Here is a 12,876-nt window from a genome sequence, read left to right as displayed (position 1 = left end):
TAGTAATAGATTATTTGTTTGCAAGGAATTCTGAAATGTGTTAGCATTCATTACATTCTAAATTAGAAACACATTTCATAAAACATCTTCTGATGAGGTTTGCTATCATTAAACTGCTTACTTTAAACAGTTTCAGCCTCTTGTAATCCATTACATCAGTATATTCTGCAAACAGTCCCACCTAAAAATAAAATATAAAAAAATAAAGTTGAGAAGCATGTATTTTTCTTTTAAAAACTAGTGTGTTATTCTGAACACCAGCCCAGCCCCAAAAACATTTAAGAACCTTAAAATGCATTGTTTTACAGATACTAAGATTTGGCCAGGTAACGGCAAATAACAGACATCCTATTTAGTATGATAAAGCAGAATACATAATAAACAGGTCAGTAGTTATTCATCTGAAATAGCCTATAATTAACATTTGATGTCTAAAAAGTTTAAACAGCAACACCAAGGAATGAGGTATGTATGTTCTCAGATATCACATCAGACTTTCATTTTATGCAACTAACTGTATTTCACAACTAGCATCTTACAAAATAGAACAGTACCATTGTGCCTGTAGAAGTACTGCATTAAAAACAGAAAAATACATTACTACAAGAAACCACCAAACATCACAATTGTCAGGGGCTACAAAAATCCATTGTTTTAGCTGTTAAGAAGCTATATCTTGAGTTGGTAATAATTTGGGGCTGGATTCACTACCAAGAAGGTCCATCCAACTTTTACAAGGGCTTAAAAATATATTTACTTTGAATGAAAAAGAAAAGAATCACAGGAGTTTAAGTGGACTACCTCACTAAAAGGAGCTAAATGGACTTTTGTATTGAACCTGAACCTATAAATTAAAATCTATACATGGTTTGGATGTGTGTATCAAAACACTTATTGGTTGTAAACAAAAATGCAAAATCTGTATTCACAAAAATATTTTATTGGTAATTTTACACAATACCAGATGGGATTGTAAATAGTTCTGTTCTGTATCAGTATATTGCTAATTGCATAAATGTTGACAGTTTATGCTAGAAAGTAGGGTACTGAGGTTTTTCATGTGATTTATAATGTAATATATTCTAATAGGCCAAATCAATATTAAAGAAATTGATTGAGGAACAAAAAATTAATAGTGTTATTTCCTTATTCTTGTGCAACATCTGATATTCGTGTAATGAAATCATAGGTGACTGTATGACAGTAGATAAATTTGGAGCAAGGAAACAGCACTAAGCAGAAATGAGAACCGCACTTCTGTTATTTTTAAAGCTTTTCCAAACTTTCATATTTCCAAATGTTAGTTTTTGCCAAATGCATTGTCATCTAAGGTTCAATATTTGTTACACAACATAGAATACCAGTGTACAGTGACAATGTAGTACTTTACCTGAATTGTATGGTTAACCAATCAATGCTTAGAATGTGTTTTCTATTTTGCTTGTAAACATTACAATAAGTGTTTTAAGTGTGAAAAAATATTGGTAAAACCATCAACATAATTCAGTAACAGTAATCTAGTAAAATGTGTCAAACATTGGCAAAAATTCATACAAATGTTTTATTTAATAACATTTTTCCTATTTAACCACACCAAGTACCAGCAGGTGTTTTTAAGAAGATAATTATTATGAAAATTCTGTTGCAGCAATAGTTGATTAAGTTGATCTTTGACTTGCATACATATAACTATGTTTCACAATTCTCAAATAATACATATTTAGGCAGCTTGAACTATGTCATAAAAATTTAAATTCAGTACATGCCAATAGTAGAGACTCCAAGAGTTGTGTTAGAATTCACTAAACTAAAAGTGAAAATGGACTTACCAATAACACTGCATAATGAACATTCAAACCACATTTTCATGGCACCTTTACACATGAATATTAAAAAGTTGGTCTCAAAATGCTTTGTAAGCATTTGTAGATTGCATTTAAATTATTGTTTCTACCACTGAACGTTTTTCTTTTTTAAATGCATAAATTATGTTCCAGTCAACATACCAATTGTGCATAAATAATCTGTCATGAAAATGTGGTAACAGGTGACAGAAGTTAAGTATTTGTATGTTTTGAAGAGAAGAGACTAAAGAAACTGGAGGAAATAAACTTTAATGAGATTCCCCATTCAGTGATGACGCTTCTCCTCTGGGTGAAGACGACCTGGACATTCCCCTCTCTGTGTTGTCAGAACTAGAACCACTCTGACTGTGTTGATCTGCAGAAGCAGCACTGGAAGCAGGTGGTGACTTAGTTTTCTCCTTAAAGTCTGTAATTATGACTGTCAGATCTCCAACGGTAACTTCCAAATGCTGAGCGCTACTTCGATCCACATTTTTCAATCTTGGCCTACATAAAGCAAATAATCATATTAAAAGTACACATACCATCTTATTACCTTGTCTTCCTCCTACTTTTTAGGAGCTCTGGAGAACATGCATGTGTACATGAGACCGCCATGTGCAACACGTACTACATAGGAAAACAACATACCGCAAGGATTTATGGTGGAGTGTTTCCTAGTATGTTTTACATTACAATATCTGAACACAACCCACTACCTTGTCCTGACATTACTTAAAAGGTGACCTTATGAATAATGTAACTGTGCAGCAATATGGATTTGTTGCACACGTGAAGGTTTTTACTTTTAAAAATTAAGTCTTTTTTATTGTGGCTATAGAAAGTTATAAATTTGATCCAGAGAAGCATTCATCTCTGCAGCAGCCTTAAGCAACAATTGCTGAATAAAGAATGATGTTCAATAATGAAGATGTTGCTGCCTGTCTTTTGAATTCAACAGCACAGATAGTGTTACCTTCCAGCTGGTATTACTTCACTTCAAAACCTCACCAGGACTGCTAGTAAACTATTTGAACTGGACTTTGTGTTCACAGTATAACTCTGGTATTCCTGGCACACGTTGCGATTTCAGTTATGCACAGAGCCGAGTATTATCCACAGTGTTGATAGGGTAAGTCTCTTTATCTAATCTTTCAACTGATTCTTACAACTGAAAGAACCAAAGAACGCTTTGACTTCCATTCTGCCATCATATTTCTGCTAGTGACAAGCATACAGTACTTTCAATTTACTGCTTTCCTTTGACTACCATGAAAAACTGTCACCAGATGGCTGAATTTATACAAGCAGTTATGAGCAGCATAGCTTTCTGCATTTAACTGACTCCACAGCTTTCACTAGCTCAAGTTGCAACAAAATAAATTAATGACATCACATGTTAGCAAGTGTGCCAGCAGCAAAGCCCTAACCTTTACCCTATCATCTGACTTTGTTTGAAGTAGAACTGGTTGCCAGTCACTTCAGCTGAAACACCTCACGCCTTTCCTGCACTAGAATAGAACTAGGCTTTGACATCTTGTTCCCCTGAGGCAGAAGTAGCATGACTGAAGAATTTAAGGGAAAACTGAAAATCTGCTGCTCTGTAACATGGGAATGGAGAAAAAAAAAATAAATCAGAATTACCAACCCCATGCCTGGAGCTTATTAATCATATTGACTGTGCATGCATATTTTTATGGTCGTTTCCAGCAATAATGTCCAAGTTTTAAGGCAAAGAGAAAAGGATATCCTTTCCCAAGGATACTGAAGAAATCTGCTTAAACTAATCAAGCATTCTTAATTTGCTATCCTACCTAGTGAATCAATTCTGTGAATAATTGAAATGTCTGAAGTATTAAAAAAAAGTAGCCTAGTTATTTCAAAAGGCAATTCTTACTGCAAATCTCAATACTGGTATTTTAGTACAAGATTTTTGTTTTAGTTATTTTTAAAATGTTCTCCCTCTTTCCCTACCTCCCTCACTTTTATGTTTTTAATGTACTGCTGCAATTCAACCATCAATATTTCAATTTACAATATTTAATTAACTTCAAATACTTCATAACTGAAGTACTTCAGCTGCTTGAGTTAAGCTAGTAAATTTGAGTATTGAAAGAAAAAAAAGAAACAGAACGAACATCTCACTGTCCTTAATCCTAACTCTGACTTTCTTAATGACAGTCTCTCTTGACTCTCAGTCTCTCCTTGGTTCTGGTCCTGATCCTCCTATTTCAGGCACAAGAGGAGTATCTGCTACTTTGCTGCATAACTAATAATCCCTAAGGATCTTCCTTGGCTGGTCTACTTTGGAGTGTTTAAAAAAAAAAAAAACAAAAAAAACACATACACACACCCCAACAAAAAAAACCCAAACAAACACCACCACCCACCAAAAAAGCTGCAAACAATACTTACCCCCACGTATGTTTAGACTACATGTCTTATCATGTCTCATATACTTCTCATCTTCTTTGGCATGGCATTGTTACCACAATAATTTTATGCTTAGATTGCGATGATTTAGGTTTAGGTTTAAACTTGCTGCTTTTGTTTTGAAGTTTGCACTCTCCTTCCACCTGGTCTTACAGCAAGATCAAGGCTTTTACAACTGCTTGTCCATACCATAATATTTCATGTTCTCTGTTCTAAGAGTCCAAGGTTTCCTTCAGCATCCCAGATATAGCACAGAGATTTTTATCACTAGGTAATACACATGCCTTACCCTGTCACATTAATTTATACCCTAGTTCATCCCTTCAAAGTTTATTCCAGGTTACTTTCCCACTCTTACACAGTTTTCTCTCTCCTATTATTTTGCGTGAGAACTACTCACTCCTGTCCCCTCTCTTTTCCAGAGATTAGTATCATCCATTTGCCTAACTGCAGTTTTGTATGGCGTGAGAAATACATTTGTTACCTTTAATAAAAATATCCAAGTCTTTCTCTCTATATTCAGCTGGTCTCCATCTTCTGGTCAAAATTACAAACTGCAGGTTTTCTTTCACATTTAATAGGCACCCGAAACCAATGAAACTTCACGCACAAATATTTGGCCTTATTGTTGAAAAAGTTTGCCACAACACTTACAAAGCAGTAAAATCACAGAACATTTTCTTATTTTCTTTTCCAAAATATGTTTTACCAATACTGCAAACATTTCTAAAAATTTTTACCTGGTTTTCTTATGACTGTTCTTTTTGCTTGTTGTTTCCTTTTCACTTTTTTCCTTTTCTACTTTGTCTTTTTTCTCTTTCTTTGATTGTGTAGGGGGCACGAATTGCTGAGGAACCTGTTGTGCAACCAGCTGAGAGACAGGTCGAGGTTTCCTGTGTGCACATATATATAGACACAGATAATGCTTGGACTTTACAAGTCTTGAACTTCCTACACTTCAGTTACTAACATTAACAATCACTATAAAAAGAAATACTGCTAAAACTTTACTTGCTGGTACTACTTCATTAAAATATCATATAAAATTTAAACCCATTACAGTTTGTTTCAGTTGCATTATCAACAAATGAGATTTATTTTTTTTAAGGATTTAGAGACAAGACTGTATTTTGCCGCCTTCTCCCAGTTGTCGTATCAGACAGAGACTTACACAAAGTCCAAAAAATGAAGCTTCCAGAAGGAATACTTTACCCCCCACCCCCAGCCCCCTCAAATGATGAAGGGGTCTGTTTTGAGTGTACTCCAATACACAAATATACAATCCATATCACAGAAATGAAAAAGCCAGGTATCAGAGCTAAAGCCACCATTGGCCTTATAGAATAAAACTTCAGTGTTTTCAGCTCAAACAAATTCATTGAAAGCAATGACGAATCCTGTTGTGTATCATTTTTATCAGGTTGCTCACTGGAAATAAAAAAAACCCTGCACTAATATTAGTAGGGTACAGCTATCAGAACATATATATTTTAAAAGCTGGCAACAGAACCTTCTGACCACATTCCATCAGTATATACAGCACAGGTTTCATTTCCAAATTTTGATCCAAACTAAAAACCAGAGTGAGAAGAGGAACAGCAGGCAAAAGAATTTCAACAGTTTATTATTTTTACATTTTCTGAAATATTTGGAAATAGCTTCATTTTTATTCAGTATTAGAATACCATAATCTAACTTGAAATATGTTACACTCCCCAATGCAAGTATAATTCTTTATTTTGAGATTTTTGTAATTAAGAAATTTAAACTCATGACATACAAGAAGGAAGGTCCTGTGATTCTATTGAGACTTTGAAGATGCAAATTTCTTCTGTAAAAAACTGTTTACCCTGCCAAGTTCCTGGGTTTTGTGGATATTTTCTTAAATAGAAAAAGCACAAATTATATGCACTGTGATACTCTGAAAACACAAAGCAGTTATTAAAGCAACGGAAGCTATCAGCTCTTACGCATATTAATTTTTCTCAACCCATAGGATCATGCTACTGGTACTTCTTGCTTAGGTGAAGTGACAAGTAAAATAACAAAAGCATAAAATCAAGGCAGCTCTCATTAGCAAGTTATATTTTCAGTAATGATTGCAATAGTTCAGTTACAGAGTGAAAGCTAAGTTACAAGAACCCATAAAGTGTGGGAAAGGCAGTTAATATAAACCAGTTGAGATTTCATGAGACTTCACAGCAAGTTCATAATGAATCAAAGTTAAAAAAAAAAAAAATAAAAGACTATTAAAAATGTCAACACAATAGAACTTTGGGGTAAAAGCTAGACTACCACACACTCACTCCTGAACTAAGCCCACACCAACTCACAAAAGATGAAGATCAGCAACAGATTACTTACTGAAAACTATCCAGCTTGTATCAAGCGGCAAATGTATGACTACATGCTTTTCAGGAGAGCACTGCAACTAGGACCTTGGAAATCACAAAGTATATAGAGCCTAAAAATCACCAGAATGACTCAGTAGACTACAACTGTTTAGACTGACAGAATACATAGGACATTTTTAGGAACATTAGTCTCAGAATTGTTTTGATCTTTTGTCCTAATAGTTCATAACACCACCAGAACCACCAAGATGTAATTGATGCAGAAGTTTATCATTTCAGGTGGAAAACACCTGTGAAATTTAAACAAAATTTATGATCTGTCTCGAACTGAAGATTGCTCCAGGAGATGGGGATAAAGGGAGATAATATTTCTGGTGATGGCCAAGTGACAATCCTGTCATTACTACATAGTGACCTGAGAAAATGATCTGACATGTTTCTTATGAAGTAAAACAGCAGTGAACCTGTCAACACAGAATTAATTATTGCCCGGGACTGTGGGCAAAACCACGATCATAGGAACTTGTTAAAAAGGTGCAGAGAGGGAAAAATATATTCTTAGCCAACTCTTTTAGGAGTCTCAATTTGCAACAATTTCAATTCCCAAGGGCAAACTAGATAATAGAAATTAGAGTACATGCCCTAGTTTCAGCTGGGATAGAGTTAATTTGCTTCTTAGTAGCTGGTGCAGTGCCATATTTTGGATTTGGTGTGAGAACAATGTCGATGGCACACTGACATTTTTAGTTGTTGCTGGGTGATGTTTATACTAGGTCAAGGACTTTTCCGTTTCTCAGGCCCTGCCAGCCAGAGGGCTGGAGTGGCACAAGAAATTGGGAGGGGACACAGCCAGGGCAGCTGACCCGAACTGGCCAAAGGGATATTCCATACCATGGGGTGTCATGCTGAGTGTAATAAACTGGGGGCAGGGGGCCTGGGCTGCTGATCACTGCTCAGGGACTAGATGAGCATCTGTCAGCACGTGGTGAGCAACCGTGTTGTCTGTCAGTTGGGTTTTCTGCCCACTCCCTTCCCTTTTTGGATTTTATTCCTCTCTCCCCTTCCCTCTCCTTTTCATTACAGTTGTTGTTATTATTATTATTGTTTTAATATATTTCAATTATTAAATTGTTCTAATCTCAACCCTCAAGTTTTACCTTCTTCACAATTCTCCTCCCCATCCCTCTGGGGCAGGAGAGGGGTACTTAGCTGCTGGCTGGGGTTAAACCATGACAGTACAGCTCTGCAATTGAGCTTAGTTCTAAAGTCCTAGATTTAGAACTACTTCTTCTAGTACCATAAAAGAAATGTGACTGGCAAAAAAAGATCTTTGCCACAAGGAACAGTCAGTTGAGAAAAAGTCCACAGAGATATCAGGTTTGGGAAGATGAACTAAAAATTAATCAAGAGGTTCTATGTGGTTTTCTTGTGACAAGGAATTCTCCTGTTACTTTATTCCTCCCAATTAAACATCCATCTTTTCATTTCTATAGCTGTCCTTCAGTTGTGTCTATATTCTAAACATTATTATCTACTTTGTCACTTCCAGATTTCTTCGTGAGGCATTCAATGTTTTTATATTAAAAAACTGAGGAAAAAATAAATTCACATCTCTCAACACTGAGAGTGTCTTTCAAACGTTCAATTATATTTTTTTTCCAGGTACTCTAAAGGGGCCACTGAACTGAACTGCAACCAAGTGCTTCACAAAACATGCAGGCTTCGAGAGATAACTTTACCACTTGTGAAGCTTTAACCTGATAGAATTGTTCATGACTTAGCAGCAGCTGAATCATGTCATTCAAGCATGAAGGAATTCATACAGAAAAGGCTTTCTCGCAGAGGAGATAAATGTAAGAAAAACTATTCCTGTAACAGGAAATTGATTTTGATGATTTGCCAAAATATGACATTTTAAATTACTGGTTTTCAAAATCAGTTATTTAAAGACTCTTTGTAATAAGCTGCTACAGATTAGAGTAGATACAGACAACTTTAGCATCATCTTTTATTTCATCAATATATTTATGGTAATCTGCTTTTTGAGCATATTGAAGAGCACCTGAGCTAACTGGTGTTTACAAAGAAGCTGTATAAACCTGCATTATAATTACAAGCATTTTTACTATGGGGAGTGACTTTACAACTGAATAATCCAGAACTACAGGCAGAAATGTTCATAAATACAATACATATTGCATAGTCAGCCCCTCAAATCTTCGCATTTTTATCTAATAATTTAACTTCTGTCATTTTAAATGGACCACTAATCAAGAGAGGCATATGCTATTACAAAAGATAACAGCTATCAATTCTTTCCAACAGAGGTGAACTTTATTTAGTCCCCAAGCACTGCAGCCATGCCAACAAACTCATTTATTGAGCTTCCAAGAGACCACGAAACATCACAGCTCCAAATACTATGCCTCCTCTATCATTTAGTTTTCCTTTCCACCCAGTGTTACCTTTCTTCTAAGTTAACATCAACCATACTCTTACTTATGTTTCTATTCCAACCTCTTCCATTACGGCTTTATTAATTACCAAATTCCAATGTTGCTTTCAAGGTCCTGCATACAAATACTCACTTCATAATGTCCTTTAAAAAATAAGGAAAACTAACAGGTTTCATTTTTAAAAAGCCAATAGACAGTAATACAAACATTCAAGAACACAGTTTTTGTTTTCATTACAATTCCCATTAATGCTAAATGACAAGGACCTCCTCTTGTCCTTGTCATTAACTCCATTATTCTTGTTGCAGGATGCGACTACGCTTTATCTGATAGGATTTATCTAGCTGCTGGTTTAGAGCGTGTATTTCCAGAGGCAGAGAATGGTCTGCTTGGGTTTTGTGTGCAGAAACTCAGTCAGCACTGATACTCTTAAAGGGAACAAATATTTAATATTGAGAAGGATGGACTAGGTTTCACTGTTGGCATTCTTCAAAAAAAAGCTTTATAGCATAACAATTTACATGCCTAGAGATTAAAAATACTCATTCAAGAACAGACAGAGTGAACTAGACCAAACGGTATCTGGAACTTTTGCCCCAAGTCATTTCCCTCTCCCAGAGCTCAGTACAATACCTTCCTGCTCCTAAGTCATTTTGGACATCTCACAGCAGTACATGCTTCCTTAATTCCCCTCACTTGGTATTCACCAATGATCTATGTAAAAAGAATTTTGACCAATTTGATGTGGTCTCATTACAACAAAGCAGGTCTGTTTTGAAAACAGAAATTAAAAATAAATATTCTATGTACAATAGTAATAATTAACATATGCAGCAGAAGTACAGTAAACACCCGGTTGCCAGACTTGTGCATCAAACATACAGACAACCAAACTGGCTTAATGCTGAGGCATTTTGGGTCTGGCTGAATTTATATAGAGTACAACTACATTTGCACAGTGTTGCTTCTACAGCCATCACAAGTCCATAAAGCAGTCTAATGTCTGCTATACCATTTAAGAGTACGAGCTCAAATTCTGACATACCTGAGCTACTTAGCTGCCAAACCAGCACTAGGGTCCATCCGCTACAGTCTGGAAACAAAGAGCAGGATGTGGCTAACACTGACAGTTTTTCCATGAATGAATCCCCAATCTACCTACATCTCAAGCGACTCCTGCATCAGCATGATGCACCCCTGTGTGCAGCGTTCACAGAAAATTCATGTTTGGTGCTGAACATCCTGAACACACAGAGCCAACCAAGTAAGACTGCCAAGCAGCACACAGTGCGGCCAAGCAAGTAAAACTGCCAAGAAGCACAGCACAGAGGCATCAACAGTCCAACAGAGCAGCCAACACCTTCACTTTGATTCAGTGTGAGCCATACTGAACTTGGACTGGTCCACACAAAACCAGCACCCATATCCTCCCAGTACCCACATGTCTCAGCAGATAACCTATGCTTTTCTATATGGAAAGCTAGATGCTGTAATTAAATCTCAGTGCTGAATACATACACCTTTTCAACCTGTTATGGGAAAAGTGTATTGTCATCAATAATGTACAGTTTACAGAGTTCAGATACTCTAAAGAGTAGGAGATCTGTTCAAAGGCACATTCTTTCTTGAAACTAAATCTCTGCTTTGTGTATTTTACTACTGCAGAATTATTAAAATTACAATTTCTCAATCTTAACAGAATGGGCCTAAATTAAGGAAATGTCATTATCTCAGCTTTCAATCAAGCTGAATGATGTTCTTAAACAGATAACCTGGATCCAGAATAATATCTGCCAAGCACAGCTACCATTTTAATACAATCCTTTCCTTACCTTTCCCAAGTCCATCCACCTCCTGGCTTCAGTTCAGACAAAAAGCCCTTGCTGGGGGCTTATCCTGTCTGGAGTAGCAAATTATCTATTTGTAAAGCAAGTGCCACATGCAATATATCTAAAAACTGAGAATACCGCACATTAAGCCAGATATCTAAGTCTGCTGTTGAGCTCTGGTCACTTCACACACTTGTCCTCCAATAACTAGAGCAATAGTCTAGTCCAGTTTTACTTACCTATCAGTAAGCTCATACAATTCTGTTCTCAAATTCCTCTTCCTCCCTGCTTTCCTATGAAATTACACACACCTTACCCCATCCCAGAAATTGGTAAGAAATTGCCTGTGAAACACTGTTCCTATGGAAAGATGTTATGTCATAGCTGCCCAATATGGTATTGACCTATTTTTGGTTCATAGACTCAAGTTTCTCTGCCAGATACTAAGGAGCTACCTTTTGAATGACAGAAGGATCCAATGAAAGAAACCAGTATGTTCACACTATCAAACAGAACAGGTAACTATTATATACCAGGAATGGTTTATTCATCAGAATAGTTCAAGCTTTCAGGATGATCAGCAATATCTTATCCCCTACCATATTTTCATTCCCAGAAAAGACCAGATCCTGAGCAAAACAAAGTCTGTGGTATTTCTTCAAAATGTGTCACCTGCTTTTATGTAGAATCTCTACATTATATCCCATACATTCCATAATTTCAACTTTGCACACAAATTTTCTCCTTTCCTCCACTGTAAAAGATCATCACTTCTTGAGAAAAAAAAAAAAAAAAAAAAGCTTTCAGAGGCTTAAAGAGGTTGCATTCAATGGCATCCCTAATCCTTAAGCAGTACCATTTATCTAAACTTCTCTTCCCTGCAGGGAGACAGTGACCTTTTGTTCAAGACAACAGATTTATCCCTCAAGAAAGAGAGGTTAGAAATATCTGGAACACAAACCTCACTGATTTTGTTTTGTCCTTGGTCACAGAATCCTTTACACAAAAATGAAAAATACACATCATTCTTTAAATAAAAAGTATTCTTCCCTTTCAGGTGATTCAGGACAGAATAAACGCTTCCAAGTTAATGGAAGTTCCCAATCAGCGACTCCTCGTTGCTTTAAGGCCCCCACTGCACCAGACTCAAGTAATGAGTCCAGATGCTTTTGAATAACAGTTTCATTCACACTTCTGCAATCTATTCTCTCCCACCAGCAAGGCGTGGCAGAACTCATTGGAAACCAGTGATCAGTCAATCAGTGTCTTGGATTTTACTTTCCAGTTTTTTTCAAGAATTATCAAAATTGTGGTTGCCAAAAGACTGCACAAGCAGTAACTAATCCATTTACACAGGTTATCTTGCAAAGTTGGTTGTACAAAAAGAACGCCAAAGAGAACACCCCCCTACCCCACCTCCCCAAACCCCCAAAAACCAAACCAAAACCCACTTTGACCTTTACAAACTCCACACAGGTTTTTTTACAATGTCTCTTGGGAAAGTCTTGGAATTTATTCCAAAAGCTGCGTTATAAACACAGGGTATGCTGATGCACTGTGGATTAAACCCAGAATGCTTGTTACAGTTCTGACTAAGGTAGTAGCAACTCTAAAATCGAAGTCAGGTGTTCGCAGTAAGCATCTTTGGGCAAAACATAAGAGAACACGTTCAGTCAGTTTCTAGGAGAAAATACCTAGAACTCATCACTAGGCATCAGAGAGAGTCAATCAGCTCTTCAAACCACTGCAAGTTTTCCTGTATTCCACCTTCTTCATTTACTATTTATGAAGGACAACTGCTTAAAGAGCAACCTTCCCAAAACTGTGCACTTCTGACAGTCACAAAAATATGACTGCTAGAGTATCATCAGGACAATGCCTCCAGTTTCTGTCTGATTATTACCCCTTTGATTTTTCCTTCTATCTTATCCTATATATACAAGGTTACACAATGTCTACT

General features: G+C 36.4%; 1 protein-coding gene across 1 annotated transcript in view; it reads right to left on the bottom strand.

The window, feature by feature from the left end:
- Nucleotides 1–297: 297 nt before the first annotated feature.
- Nucleotides 298–12,876, bottom strand: part of YAF2 (YY1 associated factor 2) — a 28,946-nt gene continuing 16,367 nt past the window's right edge. The window contains exons 3-4 of the mRNA XM_037389429.1: nt 5,018–5,170; nt 298–2,351 (exon numbers count right to left, since the gene is read on the bottom strand). Coding sequence (XP_037245326.1) covers nt 2,114–2,351; nt 5,018–5,170 — 391 coding nt within the window. The 3' untranslated portion in view covers nt 298–2,113. The remainder of the gene's footprint in view (nt 2,352–5,017; nt 5,171–12,876) is intronic.

The sequence above is a fragment of the Falco rusticolus genome, chromosome 5 (assembly GCF_015220075.1).
Source record: "Falco rusticolus isolate bFalRus1 chromosome 5, bFalRus1.pri, whole genome shotgun sequence".
Taxonomy (NCBI): domain Eukaryota; kingdom Metazoa; phylum Chordata; class Aves; order Falconiformes; family Falconidae; genus Falco; species Falco rusticolus.
This window is presented reverse-complemented; position numbering and strand designations above follow the sequence as displayed.